Source organism: Athene noctua, chromosome 34 (genome assembly GCF_965140245.1).
Source record: "Athene noctua chromosome 34, bAthNoc1.hap1.1, whole genome shotgun sequence".
Taxonomy (NCBI): Eukaryota; Metazoa; Chordata; class Aves; order Strigiformes; family Strigidae; genus Athene; species Athene noctua.
This window is the reverse complement of record NC_134070.1, coordinates 49378-66309: the sequence shown is the minus strand read 5'-3', so window position 1 is coordinate 66309 and position 16932 is coordinate 49378. Positions and strand designations below refer to the sequence as shown.

The following is a 16932-nucleotide window of genomic DNA, read 5'->3' as shown; positions in this document are numbered from 1 at the left end:
CCCCTCGGTCTGTGCGTCCGTCTGTCCGTGCGCGCTCACGGGTGAGGCTCTGTCCGTCCCGCCCCACCCCGCCGTCACCCTGAGCGACCCCAGAGCCCCGCCGAGGGGTCAGAGCTGATCTCCCAGCCCCCGGCCGCGGGGGGACCCCAGCATGTCCCCGCGGAAGCCCAGGGGCGCGGCGGGCAAGAGCCCGGCGGAGAAGAAGCCCCCAAAGAACAAGTCGGAGAAGGCAAAGTGCAGCCCCCCAGAGCAGGAGGAGGAGGAAGAGGCAGTGGTGGCCCCCTCCCTGCCACCCACTAAGGGCGAGCGGCCAAATCTGTGCTCCGAGTGCGGGAAGAGCTTCCTGCACAGCTCGGACCTGGTGAACCACCAGCGCATCCACACCGGCGCCAAACCCTTCGTCTGCGGCGACTGCAGCAAGAGCTTCCGGCAGAGTTCAACGCTCATCACCCACCGGCGCATCCACACCGGTGAGGCTCCCTACGCCTGCGGCTACTGTGGCAAGAGCTTCCGCGTCAGCTCCAACTTCGTCCGCCACCGGCGCATCCACACCGGCGAGAAGCCGTACCGCTGCCCGGCCTGCGGCAAGAGCTTCACTGACAAGTCCACCCTCACCCAGCACCAGCGCACCCACACCGGGGAGAAGCCGTACCGCTGCACCGACTGCGGCAAGAGCTTCAGCCGCAGCTCCCACCGCAAACGGCACCTCCGCAACCCTGTGGCCAAGGGCTGTGGGCGATGTGCCCGTCGCAGCCCTGAGCCACCACCCCCCAAGCCCAAGGAGGCCAAGGCTGGGAAGAAGCTGCTGGCCGCCGAGTCGCCCAACACCTGCGGCGAGTGCTGGCAGAGCTTCAGCCAGAGCTCCGACCTGGTGAAGCACATGCGCATCCACACCGGGGAGAAGCCCTACGCCTGCCCCCACTGCGGGAAGCGCTTCAGCGTCAGCTCCAACCTCACTCGCCACCAGCGCATCCACACCGGCGAGAAGCCCTATGCCTGCGCCGACTGTGGCAACAGCTTCACCGACAAGTCCACCCTCACCCAGCACCGCCGCACCCACACCGGGGAGAAGCCCTATGCCTGCGCCTACTGCGGCAAGAGCTTCAGCCGCAGCTCCCACCACAAGCGCCACGAGAAGATCCACCGTGGGGACGGGCCCCTCCTGGCCTTCACACCCCGTCCCTTCTGAGGATGGTGGGGGCCACAGTGGGGCCAGTGGTGCCGGGGCGCGGCTGCCAGAGAGTCCTAGTGGCAGCCCTGGGGATGCTGCACCGAGGGGACCCTCTCCCCCAGGGACACCCACCTCTTCCAGGAAGCTCTTAATTACCATTTTCTACCTTGGTTTGTCCCGTGGGGGTTTCCCCCCTGGTTCTGGTGGGGGGGGGGGCTCTGCAAACTGACCAGTTCCCTCACCCCGGCAGGTCGTGGTTCCCCAGCCCTGCGCTTGGTGCCACCTGAGCCGCCGCAGCAGCCGGGGGCTCCTGGAGGTGGAGCCCCCCTCATCCCATCCCATCCCATCCCATCTCATCCCATCCCATCCCTCCCACTGGGTTTTGCCACCCCCCAGGCCTGGGGGAATAAATCCCAATGGAAAACCCAGCACTGGCTCGTCTCTGCCAGAGCCACTGTCGCCGCCATCCTACGGCACCGGTAGCACCAGCTGCTCCGGCACTGTTGCTCCCCATGTGCAGGCAGAGTACCCTAAATGAGGCTTTTTGGCGGGGGGTGGTGGTGGTGTGTGTGTTCGGAGCAGTATGGACCCTCCACGCTCCCTGCGGCTGAGCCAGCTCGGGCAGTGCCCCCTCAGTCCTGCTCCTGGGGCTGGGGCCTGGCTGGGAGGGAGCTGCCCTTCAGTTGGGTCACAGGGCCGTAACTGGGACAGCAAATTTACAAGATCCACGGGGGTTGAGAGTGACTGTCGGAGCCGCCGCGTCTGTCCATCCATCTGTCTGCCCAGGCTTGGGCAGCTGCTGCAGGGCCTCTGTGCCACTCGGACAAGCCCGGGGCACAGGAATACACCACCCCCCAGCTCTGTCAGTACAAATGTGCTCAGATGGCAGGTGACTTGCCCTGAGTGGCCCCTGGAGAGCCCTTTCCAGGAGATTTAACCAAAATCCCTTATTTTCTACCCAGTTTTCTTTGGGGCCACCCTCCTGCTCCTCCAGTACTGGCACAGCTGTGCAGAGCCTGTGATGGGGAGAAGCAGCAAATGTGCCCCTTCCCCTGCCCTCTAAACACCTATTAGTGATAATGATAATTACGGTTGTCATCATGTCCAATGTCACTACCGCAGCAAATTGTGGTTCAAGCTTTGCCTGAATTTGGACCTTTTTCCCCCACCGCTTCAGGTTTCCTTGGAGTAAAACCCGCCATACATTTCCCAATTATGAAAAGAATCCCCCAACAAACCACCAACTGCTAAATCTAATAAAAGTTGGTCTTTTTTGGTTTTTTTTTCAGTTTGAGGTTTGGGTTTCTGGAGCAGAGGGAGGCATGATGGTGCTGGATGCTGATGTTGAGCCAGCACATTTGGGACAGAGCTGGTTTCACAGGTGAAGTCGCCATTCCCCGTGGGTCCGGGGGGGGGTCAGGACAAGCTCAGTGCCCTCCCTTGAGGGTTTTTTGTGTTTTGGTGGGGTTTTTTTTTGACATTTCTTCCCAAAATGCCCACATTTTTTTGCCTTCTCTCAGACTGGGGCTGGAGCCATGTGCCTGGTCCGGGGCAGGACAGAACTGCTGGGGTGCTGTGGGGTCTTGTGAGGGGGTTCTCAGGGCGATGGGGGTCTGGGGCAGTAAGGGCAGGTAACGGCCCCAGGATTGCCCCCCAGCCCCGAGCCCTATTTCCGCCCCACCCTGGGGATTTGGGTTCTGTAGCATGTCTCAGTGGAGCATCCCTGGACCAATGGACATGGGGGTGTCTCAGGTGGGTGTGGGGGTGTCCTCTAGGAGAGAATGATGGGGGGGCCTGCCCTGTGCTCCTCCCTCTCCTGGGGCCACTCCCAGCTCGGCTGCATCTCTCCCAGCGGGTGAAGCACCATGACTTTCACTGGGGCAGTGCTTCTGGACTCCCAGCACTCACCTTGTAGTTCCCCTTATATAAACCCCACCATACAGAAAATATATATATATATATATATATATGCATGCCTGTGTCTTGAGAACGGTGCCCTGAGCAGTTTGCAGCACTCGGGACTCGGGGGGATCTGCAGCACATGGGGGGGGGGGGGGCAGGGATTGCAGCAGGAGCGCACCCTTGCAGCCCATCACCCAACATTTGACCATCTTGGAGCTGATTCTGCAGAAAAGGGCTTTCGGTTTAGGGAAACTGCCTCCTGGCTGTTTTGAACTCCTGGAATGTTGTATGCGTGTAACATACATACAAAGGACGAGACACGGAGCCCCAGCACGGGATGGATTTGGGGCCAGGGCCGGGCTCAGCCTGAGGGGCTCCAGCAGCGAAGGGATGCAGATGGGACACCCAGATGTTTGGCGTCAGAAGACAAAAATACCCCTTATTTCAACCATGGCACCCCTCCCTCTGGAATAACACCCAGTGTGGATCGCTCTTGCTCTTCCTTTTTGAAGCAGGAACGATGGCAACGTGGCGGGGGAACATCGTGGCTGATGGGTCTGGTGGCTGCTCTGCTTAAGCTTGGTGTAAAGAGGGACAAGGAAGCCCAAGCAGGGTAATAACGACGAGAGCCACAAAGCAGAAGTAATTATTATTCAAATGTTTTTTTGTTAATCTGTTCTACAGCGAAACCCATGTGCGGCAGCTGGGCGACGTGCCCCCCGCCGAACCAGCGGGACACAGCGCGGGGCTGCGTGGCCAATGACCAGAAAGAACAAGGAGCCGCGATGCCCTCGGCGGGCAGGGAGGGACTCTGGCTCCGAGACAGCCAGGTTCATCCCCGCAGCAAAAGGCAAGCAGGAAAGCGGCCCTTGCAGAGCATAAGGTGCTTGGCACCCTGACTCACCCATCCCGGGGGTCTCCACGGCAAGACGGATCCTGAGCCACTGCCAGCTCAAGCGCTGCTGCCGCCCCTGTGTCCCATTGCTACTGACCCATCCTACCTACCCAACCGCTACGGCCCCGACCCACCCCACATAATCCCACCTACCAGCCTCGCGGCTCATCCTACTACGCCTCGTCCTACCGGCCCCTCCAATGTGCGCGGGCGGCATCCTGCCCCGGCAGCACCGGCCACGCCGAGACCCCCTAGCAGGGCTGGCTGGGATAGGGCCAGAGGGGCAGGAGGGAGACGGGGTTTTGCCCCGCGTGGGTTCGCTGGTGCCGCTTGTGGTGGGAGCTGCGGCTGAAGCTCTTGCCGCAGTAGGCGCAGGCGTAGGGCTTCTCCCCGGTGTGGATGCGGCGGTGCTGGGTGAGGGTGGACTTGTCGGTGAAGCTCTTGCCACAGTCGGCGCAGGCATAGGGCTTCTCGCCGGTGTGGATGCGCTGGTGGCGGATGAGGTTGGAGCTGACGTTGAAGCGCTTCCCGCAGTGGGGGCAGGCGTAGGGCTTCTCCCCGGTGTGGATGCGCATGTGCTTCACCAGGTCCGAGTTCTGGCTGAAGCTCTGCCAGCACTCGGCACAGGTGTTGGGGATTGCCACGGCCGGTGGCTTCTCCCCGCTGGGGCCGTCCCGCCGCCGGCGCTTCCCCGGGGGGCTGGCAGGGGGCTGCTTGGGGCGGCCAAAGCTCTTCCCGCAGTCGACGCACTTGTAGGGCTTCTGGCCAGGGGGGCGCGGGGCCGGGCTGGCAGCGGCAGCACCCACCTCCTTCCCGCAGTCCCGGCAGCTCTGCGGGCTCCCGCCGACATGGGCGCGCCGGTGCCGCAGCAGGTTGGCGCTGAGGCCGAAGCTCTTGCCGCAGTCGAGGCAGGAGAAGGGCTTCTCCCCTCCGTGGCTGCGCCGGTGGGCCAGCAGCGCCGCGCTCTGCGCGAAGCTCTTGCCGCACTCCACGCAGATGTTGGGGTGCTCCCCGGCAGCCGCCCGCTGCCTCACGACCGTCTCCTTGCGCTTCCGCCCCCCGCGCCCACGGCCGCCCGCCTCAGCCTCCCCGCCGTCCGGGGGGGCTGGCTGCCCCTCTGCCCGGCCCTGGCCTCTCGGGGACCTGCCATGCTCGGACTGGGGGGCTGCGGACCCTCTGCAGCGCTTCGGCGACATGGCGGGGGGCTCCCTGAGCTGGGGGCGTCCCCGTGCCGTCCCCACCTGCAGCAACAAGGGAAGAAGGTGAACTTGAGTGAGTCGCTCCCCCAGAAATGCCGCGTCGGGGGCCGCCCGCCCTCCGGGACCCCCCAGCTCGGGACGGCCAAGCGGCCACGAGCAGCGGCAGCCCCCGAACCGAGGGCGAACCCGGGACGGGTCAGGCGGTTGGTCTGACCAAGGCTGGGTTTAGGGGGGGAAATTCCGAATCCAGACTCCCCCGGAGGGCAGAGAGGCTGCGGAAGCGCCCGGGGACGGGCTCGCCTGCTGCGGGCGCAGCCTTCGAGGAGCCGATGCGGGGCTTCGGCGGCGAGACCAATGGCCGGGGAGCTTCGCCCGGGGCCGGCCGGGCTGCGCGGGGAGGCGCCGCGGCTCGGGGCGGGGGCAGCGGGAATCTCTTTGTCGCCCCAAAGCGCCCCTGGCTGCTCGGCTTCGCGGCGACACCCCCGGCCCCGGCCCGCACAGCCGCCCCCGGCCCTGTCCCTCCGTTCCCGTCCCCTCCCCATCCCCGTCCCCCGTCCCTCCCCCTCCCGCTCGGGCCCGGCCGCTCTCCGGGCCCCCGGGGGGGCCGGGCCTTGGGCCCCGTGGCCGCCAGCCGAGGCCGGCCCGGGCCCGCGGGACCCCCCCGCCGGCGGCCTCCGCCCGCGCTGTCCCGGTACCTGCGGGCACAGCCCGGGCCGGCGGCGGCGGCTCCGGCTTCTGCCCCGTCCCCGGCCCCCGCCGCCGTCCGGGCGCTGCCGCGGCCTCGCCGGTGCCGGGCGGACAATGGAGGCAGCGGCGGCGGCGCTGACCCAGGAAGTTCAACCCCCGGGGGCTGCTCGGAGGAAGGCGGCGAGGGGAAGACCCCGGCCCCAGCCCCGGCCCCGCCTTGGCCCCCCGGCCGCAGCCCCCCCAGCCCCCCAGACCCCGCCGCCCCCCCCCCCCCCCCGGTGTTCGGGGCAGGGTCGCCCCTCACCGTGCCCCCGGCTCGCACCCCCTCCCTTCTCACCGGGCCGGGGGCACGCCGCCCGGACCCCCCTTCGGGGAGGGGTCGTCTTCTTGCCTGCACCTTGCCCGCAGCCAAACCCGCCGCCAGCGCGGCACGGAGCGGAGGATGCCGCGTTCGGCGAGGACGCCTGCAGTGGGACCCACGGAGCCGGCGGGCGGTGCGGGGTCCCGCGGGAGCAGCCGACCCTCGGGGCAGCCCGGAGACCCGAACTCTGGCCTGGGGAGTCCCACAGGGTCACAGTCCCCTAAGCGGCGTCAGACCCCCTCCTCGACACGCCGTCATTCCCCACTGCGTGACTCCAACTCCATGTCTGGACAAGAAAGTCTTGGGCGGGGGGGGACACACGAGGGGACATCCGAGCTGTGGGTTTTGGCCGCGACAGCCCCCGCGAGCCCCCGGCCCGGCCCTGGGGGAGAACACAGGTGTGCACAGCCCGTGGACGGTAAACAACAACTCTTTACTATGGCAGGCAGGGAAAGGAAAGGGATCGCACGCCCTGGCACGCCAAGCACCGGGCTTGCACTGAAATTATCTTGCCAGCGGCGTTGGTGCGGCGGCGCTGCTCCGACATCCCTCTCTGCGGAGAACCGTTGCCAAATTAACAAGTTAGAGGACCCTTCGTGCTCATGCAGGGAGGAGAAAGCCACGCCGCAAGGCTTGTGCCACGGGACTCCGCTCCGGGGTTCCCACCTTTCATCCCCCCCTTCCCCCCCCCCATCCCATGGTAAAATGCAGGCAGGTAAAAGTCTCGGCCCCATCTACACAACAGCCACAATGTGGACGCACCGTGGCAGAAAGGCAGCTTGGGGCATCCCGAGCCCTCGGCCCCATGACAGGGAGCGAGCCACAGCCACCTGCCTGGCACGGCCTTCCCACGGCTCCAGCTGGGATGGGGCCAAGGAATGCCTGCGGGCAGCTGGTGCGGCGTCCCTGTCCCACGCGGGAGAAGCGAAACGTCCCCTTGAGTCCATGCCCACTGCGGCTCCTCTCCCACCGGTGCCCACTCGGGCTCAGGAGGGGTCTCAGCTGCCCGTGCCAGCACGTCTCCTCAAGGCTTTCCGCTCCCCTGCCGCAGCTGAAAGCCCCCGGGTCCCCCCCACCCGCCTCCGGCTTTGTCCAGCTTGGTCCCCCGGGAAGCAGTGGGGCTGGACACCCAGAGGAGGAGTGGCAGCAGACGCCTATCCCAGGTGGATCCGCTGGTGCCTGATGAGGGCCGAGCTGACGATGAAGCTCTTGCCGCAGTCGCCACACTTGTAGGGCTTCTCGCCGGTGTGGGTGCGCAGGTGGGTGATGAGGGATGAACTCTGCTTGAAGCTCTTCCCGCAGTGCGGGCACTGGTAGGGGGTCTCACCGGTGTGGATGCGCTGGTGGCGGATGAGGGCCGAGCTCTCGAAGAAGCTCTTCCCGCAGCCGGCGCACTCGTAGGGCTTCTCCCCGGTGTGGGTCCGCTGGTGCTTGAGGAAGGCCGAGCTGTAGCTGAAGCTCTTGCCGCAGTCGGCACACTTGTAGGGCCGCTCGCCCAGGTGGGTCCGCTGGTGCGTGTTGAGGTTGGAGCTGCGGTTGAAGCTCTTCCCGCACTGGGGGCACTTGTAGGGCCGCTCACCGGTGTGAATGCGCTGGTGGACGACAAGGTCCGAGCTCCAGCTGAAGCTCTTCCCGCACTTGGCGCAGGCATAGGGCCGCTCGCCGGCATGCAGCCGCTGGTGCTTCGCCAGGTCCGAGCTCTGGCCGAAGCTCTTCCCGCAGTCGGGGCACTTGTAGGGCCTGTCCCCGCTGTGGATGCGCTGGTGGGCGTTGCGGTTTGAGCTGCGGGTGAAGCTCTTCCCGCAGTCCAGGCACTTGTAGGGCTTCTCCCCCGTGTGCAGCCGCTGGTGGATCAGCAGCTCCGACCGCCGGGAGAAGGTCTTCTCACACTGCGCACAGGTTTTCGGCGCGTCTTCTCGCCGCGCACGCCGCCCCCCTCGGCCGCCGGCTGCCACCCCGCCACGGGGGGTCCGCGCCGGCCGCTCCTCAGGGGGGCTGTGGGGGTCCCAGGGGGGGCCGCAGTGGCTCTGGCAGGCGTCTCCGAGCACAGGGCTCTGGGGAACCCCCTCCTCGGCCCCCCGTGACAGGATGATGTCCAGCTCCGCCAGCTCAGGGCCATCCAACTCGGGCACCTCCTCCTCATTCTCGCTCCCCGTCCCGTCATCTGCCAGGGCAGAGAGACACAACGCTGACAGGAGCAGTTCCCGGTGCCAAGGGGAAAAAGGGGGAGCCTGGAGAATTTGGGTTGCCAAAAGCTGATCCCAGAACAGAGGGATAGAAAGCTCTTCCCAACCCCGGCCCGGCAGCTCCACGCAGAGCCCCGGATACCTGCTGGCTCGGGACGCTTCCCGAGACCGAAGAGCAGGGGCTGCCACAGGGCTGTTGCTAAAACCTCTGGCTCATTTGGGGTGGGGTCCCGGCTCACCTGCAGGGGCCACCCTGAGGATCTCCCATTCCTTGGAGTCGTTTGGGTCTGGCACCCCCAGCTCCTCCTCCAGCTCCAGCCGGGAGATGACGTTGGGCTTGGGAACCGGGAAGTCTGCTCCAGAAAAAGGGGGAAAGAAGACACTAGGTTTGATACAGGTCTTTTACATGGGGTTTATTAAACAATAAGCGTGCGCGTATATATATATACATGTATATTAAAAAAATAACTTTTTAAAGGAAATATGGCATTGTGCGTTCAGGTGAGCAGCCAGGAGAGAAAAGCAATAAAAGACATTTCCACTCAGCACACCACAGCTGCTTGGCAGGTAACCACGCTCCCGGCATCTCCTCTCTTCTGAGAAGAGACGCGCCACCCCAACGCTGGGTCCCTCTGCGCCCGATGCTTTAAAAAACCCCAATCCCCTGCAAAATTTGGCTTTCTTTTCCCCTGTGCCCACCAGCTCAAAAGCACACACCGAGTCACGCCGAGGGGGCCTGCGGTGCCGAAGGCACGCGCCCGACCTCGCCAAGGCACGGTGGGGACAGCTTTTGTTCTCGCCGTGCCCGCGGGACCCGTCTTTTTCGGCAGTGGGTTATTTTTTTGGTGGCGAAGCCTGGCGCGTGGCGGGGCAGGCGGTGGCATGCCGCAGGGAGCAGGCGAGGACGCCGGCCTTACCCAGCAGGATCAGGGACTCGTAGCTCTCCTGCATGATGCTGACGCCGCTGGCACCCACCAGCCGCCGACGCTGCTTCCGAGCCCGGCGGCACCTGCAAGAGAAGGAAAGGGGGTTCAGGGGCACACCCCGGCGCGGGCACGGCACAGCCGTGTCCCCCGCTCTCGCCGCGGTCCCCGCTAACCGGGCCTGGGGGGCTTGTTAGGTAGATACGGGGGGCCGCCAGCGAGGCCCCCCCGCCCTCCGGGGATGCCAGCGCCTCGGCATCTGCCCTCCGGCGGAGCCGCCCGCCGGCCCCTCCCGGCTCTGCCGAGGGACCCCCGGCACGCCGGTGCCTGCGGACGGGGCGGGGGGGGGGGGGGGGGGGGCCGAGCCGGGCGGGGGCGATGCTGCCCCGTTCCGGGCTGCTCGAGGAAGCGCCGCCGCCGGCCCCGCGGCGGCTCCGCCCGGGCTCCCGGATGGAGGAGCCGCCGGTGACCCAGGAAGTTCAGCCTCCGCCGCGGTGACCGGGGAGGCGCGGAGGGAAGCGGGGCCGAGGGGCGGCGGCGCTCCCCCCACCCCCGGCGGGGACCCTCGGCTGCGGGGGCCGGGGAAGGCTGCGCCCGCACCCCCGTCCCGTTCCCCTCCCCAGCTCCACCCGTCTCTCCCCGGTCCCCGGGGCCGTCGTGGCTCCGCGGGCAGGGGGGCGGCGGCAAGGGCCGGGCAAAGACGAGCAACCCCCTCCCGGCCCTCGCACCTGCGAGCGCAGCCCGGGGCAGGGTGGGCTCCCACGCTAAGGCGGCTCAGGAGGGACCCAGGATCTCGGCCTCCAGCCCACCCTCCTCCAGCCGCAGTCCTGCCCATCGCTCTGCTCTGTGGGGGGCTAAGGCAGCCCCCTCCGGACGAGCTCGGGGAATGGGGACAGCCACCTCGCTCAGCTGTCCTCAGGGAGAGCTGCCATAGGCAGCAGGGACCCATCCTCTTCCAGCTGACACCCACCATCTCCCATCCTCCACGCAGCAGAGGCCTGTGCCGGGCTTGCTGCACGGCCAGCGGGACCCAGGGGATCCCCATCTCTTGGAGGAAGATGCCTCCGATACCCAAAACTCAGAGACGGGCATTGTGCCCCGGCCTCTGCATCTGCCTGTTTGAGTGAAACCCACCAAATTCCTCTGGTTTCCCCCACCCGAGCGTCCCCACCTGTCAAACGACGGTAGCCACTCGCTCACGGCAGCTTCTGGGCCAAGAGCTGTGCAGGGTGGCCACTGCTCGGCGGGGGGGCGCGGGAGTGAACTGGGGTTTGGCAAGGCCCCCGGGGACCCCAAGTACCAGAGGGAGCGTCTTGGGTGATGCTTTGCCCCAGATCTGCCCCCCCACTGCTCCGGTGGCCTCTGCTGTGGGATGGCAGACTTTTATTGCTGAGCGCCACACAGAGAAACCTCAGGCAGGGGGGCCCGGCAATGGGGCGGCACAGCTGGGGCCATCAGATGGACTTGCCGTGCTGCAGGCGCCAGTGGGTGATGACGTTGGAGCTCTGGGTGAAGCTCTTGCCACAGTCAGGGCAGACGTAGGGCCGCTCGCCGGTGTGGACGCGCTTGTGCTTGGTGAGCGCCGAGCTAGTGGTGAAGCTTTTGCGGCACTCGGGGCAGACGTAGGGCCGCTCGCCGGTGTGCACCCGCTGGTGGGTGGTGAGGTGGGTGAACTGGCTGTAGCCCCGGCCGCACTCCCCGCAGCGGTAGGGCTTCTCAGGCAGGTGGATGCGCCGGTGCCGCAGCAGGTAGGAGCCGGTGGAGAAGCTCTTGCCGCAGTCGGAGCAGGCAAAGGACTTCTCGGTGCGGTGCGTGCGCTGGTGCTTGGCCAGCAGCGAGCTGTCAGCGAAGGCCTTGCCACACACTGGGCAGGGGTAGGGCCGCTCGCCGGTGTGGGCGCGCCGGTGGATGGTGAGTGAGGAACAGTCCCGGAAGCTCTCGCCGCAGTCGGGGCAGCGGTAGGGCCGCTCGCCTGTGTGCAGCCGCTGGTGCCGGGTGAGGTTGGAGCTGCTGCCGAAGCGGCGCCCGCACTCAGGGCAGGGGTAGGGCCGCTCGCCCGTGTGTGTCCGCCGGTGCTTCACCAGGTCCGAGTTGACGTTGAAGCTGCGGCCGCAGTCACGGCAGCGGTAGGGCCGCTCGCCCGTGTGCAGCCGCTGGTGCGTGAGGAGGTGGGAGCTCTGCCCAAAGCAGCGCCCGCACTCAGGGCAGGCGTAGGGCCGCTCGCCCAGGTGGCTGCGGCGGTGGGTCAGCAGGTTGGAGCGCAGGCTGAAGCTCTTCCCGCACGCTTCGCAGGTGTTGGGGCTCGACTGTGCTGCCCTGGTGCTGCCGCCACGCTCCCGCTCGGTCTCCCGCCTCGGGGACGTGCACCCCCTCTCCAGGCTCTCCTCCCGCCCGTCACCTGCTGGGAGACGAGGGTGCTCGGAGGTCAGTGGCCCCATCCCCACCTTGGGCGCTGACCCCACCGCATGCCACCCAACGCTCCCAGCCCACGGGGATGAGCCCAGCCCTGTCCCAGTACCTGCCCTGGCGTCTCCCTGGCTCGCTCCTGCCTCGGGGCCACGGGTGCCTGGGTCCATGCGGGGCTGGGAGCCCTCTGTCCCCTGCGGAGAAGAGAAGAGGAATCGGGGGGTGGGCTCACCCGGGATGAGAAGCTTCAGGGCTAGGGGTCTGGCAGCAGTGCAGACCCCCAGCGCAGGGCCCGGCAGAGGCTCTCACCACCGTTTCCATCTGGACCGCAACAGGGTCTGACAGGCCAGAGCACAGCGAGGGGGTTGACGACGCTTCACCCCCGAAACCTGCCAGAGGCTGTGCAGGGCAGGGGGAGGCTCCGCAGGCGCTGGGGGAGCAGAAACCCCACTCCACCTGGGGTGAGTGGCCCGGGGCAGCCCGAGGACCCCTGGCCCCAAGGCTCCTCCATGAAAGGACGTGGTGGGGACACGGGGAGGGGTGCAGGGGGTGAGACAGGGAGACCTGCCATCTGTCACAGCCTGGCTGTCCCAGCACAGTACCGGCGTCCATGCCCACGCTGAGCGGGTGGGTGGGTGGTGCAGGAAGGGGGCTGGACTAAGCGGCAGGGCTGGGGAGGGGAAGCTGGGGGACGTCGTGGGAGCATCCCGCTGCCCGTGCACCCTCACCCCATCCCACCCCAGGACCTCACCCTGGTTTTCTTCCTCCATGGCTGCTGACCCCCCCAGCCCCCTTATTCCCAGCAGCAGCGGCAAGGGGGGCTGCTGCACTCTGAGGGAGTTGGGGGCTCTCTGCAGGGCAGGTGTGCTGCTGCCCCCCCAGGACTCCCTCCTCCCCTCCCCATGTTCTCCCAAGGACCCTTTTGGCTCAGCAGCCCACTTTGGACCCCCGCGGCTCCCCCAGAGTCCATCCTGTGGCCTCGCTGACCCCAGAGCGCTCACCAGCTCCTTGCCACCAGCCATGACTCCCTGAGGATGGCCGCGCTCTGCTCCAAGCCACCCAGGTTATCTCTGGCCCCTCAACAACTCTCCCAAGGTGTTTGGTTTTGTCCTTTATTGCTGTTCCGGCCGCTCAGGTGCAAGTTACAGCGCTTGGTACCCTTTCTGATATGTGGTTTTTTCACTTCAGCCCTACTCTCATGTTTTCTGTCCTTTGGAACCTGTTTGTATCTGTTATAGGAGTCGATTGGAGAAACCTTTTCAGAGTCTGAGTGACTGGGAGCTGCTGGTGGTGATTTACAGTCACTAATTAACTCTGCAGCTGGGGATATTCCAGAGAAGGGTTCGTATGGGATCTAAGTCTGCTCTGGCAGCCCCTCCTGTTCAAAGGCAGTGCTGGTGCCAGTTCGAGAGTGCATGCAGTCTTGACAGACACAAACAGCAACAGCAGTACCTTTTCTTTTTCAGACAGAAAACTACAGCGCACCGTTTCTGCTGGTACTACATTTAATGAACTACTTTCCCATGTAACTTCATATCATCTTAAGTTATTTATATCTAGGTAAAGGAAGGTTTGCATTCAGTCTCGTAAAATGAAGTTTAATTACCGACCTGGTCGGGTTGTCAGTGCGACGTACAGAGCTGCAGCAAAGGGGCGGGCGGCGTTGCCTCCGGCGGCTGTCCGTTCCTCGGTCTGGTGCTTGGCGCGCTGCAAACCCAAGCCAGAGCGGGAAGCGTGCTGCTGTGCCTCCGCCTCTGGGGAGGTTTTTCGTTCCCCCCGCTATTTTTTTTGCTTCCCCCTGGTCCTGGCTGTTCTGCCCTATGTAACACAGTGACGGCTGTGGGGAGATGGCTGCGGGTCTGGCCATGGAAGGGTGCGTGGAGGCGAAGCAGACGCCCGGCGCAGAGGAGGCTCGGGCTGTGAAGTGTAACTGGTTTGTGGGATCGCAATTCCATTCAAGGGGCTTTGCGCTTTCTGGTGTTGCCTGACCGGCGGGCGGCTATTCTCACGCGCGGGTGCGGAAGGAGAGGGCGCACCGTAACATGCAGAACTTGCTCATTTTCCACCCGGGAATCCCGTGGCAGAGGCAACGGCACCATGAAGAGAGTCGTGAAGACGTGAAGGACGGCCGCACGTCTCGCACAGAATGAAATTCTTTCTGCTGCCGAGTGTGTGACCCGGCGTGGCGTTTCAGCGTTACGCATCGTACCTGTCGTGACGTGTCCGTCCTCGTTGCGGCTCGCCTTTGTCCCTGCCGTGTTCCTGCGGTCTCGGCCTCGTCGTGGGTTTTGCTGTCGTTGGCCAAGGGGGTGGCAGTCACTCAGGCTCCCGTCGGCGCAGTTGGTGATGATCAGGCGCAGCCAGCACCGGTGGCACAGGCAGCGGTTTGATGCCACGACGTATCTACCGCACACACGTTCGTTCCCCCGGGAATCTGGGATTCCCAGAAAAAAGGGCTGGCAGAGCCAAAGTTCGAAATCCTGGAGCGACTGAGCTGGACCGAAGCCCGTGTCCGACCTCTGGTCACGCCACGGTGCTCCCGTTGTTTTTCTAAGGATTTCTGACGTCCCTGATTTCTGTTTTAATTTTTAGTACTTATTTACTTTAAAACATCTAGAATAAAAACTTAAATAACAATTACCAGAATAGTTTTCATGAATAAGTATGCCTAGACTCTAGCTATTATGCAAAACTATAGAGACAGTAATTATTCCCAATTTATATTATAAAATTACAAACAGCAAAATACAAATAATAGAGAATTAATCAGGATTAACGTGTGTAGACTAACATCTCTAGTTAGTATTGAAAAAATGAATCACAGGTGCTAGCTAATCCCACTTAGTATTAAAGCGATGATCAAAACGTTAGAGTGCAAGCAGAGTACATATTGTTTAGAGATAAGGCATGACTAAGTCTAATTGTAGTTATCATTCTCAATATGTACCATAATTAAAAAAAAAGATGTTTAACGATCTTTTTTTAAGTGCTAAAGAGTCATTAATAGCTAAACTTAAATATAGCCATTATTAAATATCGCAAGCATTAATGATTCCCAATCAGAAAAAAAATAAGAAAGTTTTAGAATTTAAAATGAAAATAGAATTAGAAAGCTAATCAGTAGCATTTAATTATTAAGTATTAAGACACAGCTGTAAGTTCAGAGGCAGCGATGACTCCTTCCCAGAAAACAGTAAATAAATCTTTAGATTTTTAAATAAAGAGAAATAAAACCGAGTCATTCAGTAACAGCTGTGTTCAAATGTAGGTATTAAGAAAATTCACAGGTGGCAATGATTCTCAACCAGAACTAACAACATTAAAATATTTAGATTTAAAATAAAATTAGAAAATTAACACAGGGTTTATGACAGCACGAACCTAAACATAGCCATTTTGGGGGATGGCGCCCCCCTTCCAAGCAGGGCTAAAATAAAAACAGTGCAAATTAAGTTTGATTAGTGCACAATTAAACTAAATTTAAAAAAACATTTAGAACGCTAGTTAGGTATCATTAATGCCTTATTTAATAAGGGCAATGTTAAATTTCTGTATTGACAGTGCCCAAGCAGTATCATCATAATAAAAATTTCCAGGTGTGAGGCAGAAATATAGTATTAATTGGAAGCATTTTACTATCATAATATCTTCTTATAATTATGGTAATTACAGTACTCCTAATTCGGTTTCTAATTCATAACACGAAATCATGACTTAGAGGAGTAATTAACCTTTCCTTCTGCCTCGGTCTCTGCTTTCAGCGCTTCGGCTCCTTTTTCTTGCGGCTGCAAAGAACCGGAATCCTCCCCGGGCACGACTCGTTTGCAGGCTGCATTCGATAACAGCAAATTATTTAACCGGGCCGTTAAAATAACACACTACTACCCGGCGAAACAACTCGACGAGGTACACCGGCGAACGCTCCTCCTCGCCGCTGCGCACCTGCCCCGGCCGGCAGCCGGTACCGCCCGGAGCAGCCGCAGGCCAGCCGTCCCGTGACTCCAGCCGGAGCCTCGCAGTTAAAAGCTCCCCCCACCCGCACGCCGCAGGGGAACGCCTCCGGGGCAGAGCCAGACGCGGCGAGAGGGACCCGCTCGCGGCAGCAACGGCCGCTGGCCCCGCGCGGGAAGCCCCAAGCGCGGAGGAATGACCCCGCGGGGGCTGGGCCGGCACTAGAGAGCCGCGGCCGGAGGGCGAACCGGCACCGCCGGCGGGGCCCCGGCACGCTCCCCGCCACCCGCAGCAGCTTCACGGCGACAGACGGACAGTCCCGCCCTGCGGCCGCGCCGCGCAGCGCCGGGACCGGCCATGAGCGCTGCGGTGCGGGCCCTTACCGCGCTCCCGGGCCGCCCGGAGGCCCGGAAGAGCCCGTCAGTCCTCCCCACGCGCGCTCTATGGGCCGCCAGTCCTCCAGAAGTGCCCGTCAGTCCTCCGAGCTCGCACTTGCAGGGAAAGTTACTGCAAAACCTCGCGGACCGGGGCCCCGCAGCCACTGCGGGTCTGGACGTCGGTAACGTATGCGAGGGGTGACGGATCTTTCTTAATCGCTGTTCTCCCCATTGTGTAGCAATGATTAGGTGCGTTTCCTCGCTTGCTCTTCTATAATTAACTGTATATAGCAATAAAGTTTACTATTCTGTGCTTTTCTCGTTGCTTATTTTCTGTATTACTTGGTTATAGCCTTAATTATTAACAGTAAAATAAGCCTATGCTTTTTGCTCTGGTGTGTGAGTTTAATTGGCATCCTCGATCGGCGACACATCCAGCCACACAGACGGTGCTAGCGGGGAACTCTAACAGGGTTAGCGTAAGGCTTAGGGTTAGATCCCCTCTCGGACCCTTGGTGCTGCTCCCTGGCTCGACTATTGATTTCTTCATCTCTCTGCCTTGTTCTCTCTTCCTGTCTTTTCTCACATTCTGCCTCTCTGTCCTTTCCCTTTCTCTGTCTATTTCACTCTCAGCCTCCCCTTGAGGGCTCCCGCAGCTTTTCAGGCCCCTCCTTTATTCAAGCCTTTGAAACGGGGAATAGATCATAACTAAGAAATTAGCCATAGTTGAAGAGGTATGTCAGAGAACTAGGGAGGCTGTGCAGAGCTTTGGGGTGAAAAGTTCAACAGCGAGGAAGAGGAGATACTTCATCCCTGTGACCACCACCCAGAACTGTTGAAGTTGACTGCGCAGATGCAAGTGGGAAGAAACTTC

The 16932-nt window shown here is 62.5% G+C and overlaps 2 protein-coding genes across 3 annotated transcripts in view; one reads left to right on the top strand and one right to left on the bottom strand.

The window, feature by feature from the left end:
- LOC141972579 (uncharacterized) overlaps positions 1-2396 on the top strand; it is a 710276-nt gene extending 707880 nt beyond the window's left edge. The window contains exon 14 of the mRNA XM_074930473.1: positions 308-2396. Within this exon, the coding sequence (XP_074786574.1) occupies positions 308-1189 (882 nt within the window). The 3' untranslated portion in view covers positions 1190-2396. The remainder of the gene's footprint in view (positions 1-307) is intronic.
- A 1318-nt stretch (positions 2397-3714) lies between these two features.
- Positions 3715-16316, bottom strand: LOC141972590 (uncharacterized). Of its 2 annotated transcripts, XR_012635420.1 has the most exons (9): positions 15462-16312; positions 13940-14306; positions 13341-13437; positions 12732-12959; positions 11843-11924; positions 10496-11725; positions 9319-9410; positions 8641-8754; positions 7979-8379 (listed from the first exon to the last, which is right to left on the bottom strand). XR_012635420.1 is itself a non-coding variant. In XM_074930494.1 (8 exons), the coding sequence occupies exons 4-8, from the start codon at positions 12750-12752 to the stop codon at positions 4220-4222; spliced, it is 2487 nt and encodes an 828-aa protein (XP_074786595.1). In that variant the 5' UTR covers positions 12753-12959; positions 13341-13437; positions 13940-14306; positions 15462-16316; the 3' UTR covers positions 3715-4219. The 2 variants fall into 2 exon arrangements, 1 of the variants encoding a protein (XP_074786595.1); XM_074930494.1 differs by lacking the exons at positions 8641-8754; positions 9319-9410 and adding an exon at positions 3715-4954 and having other exon boundaries at positions 7415-8130; positions 10793-11725; positions 15462-16316.
- Positions 16317-16932: the final 616 nt, after the last annotated feature.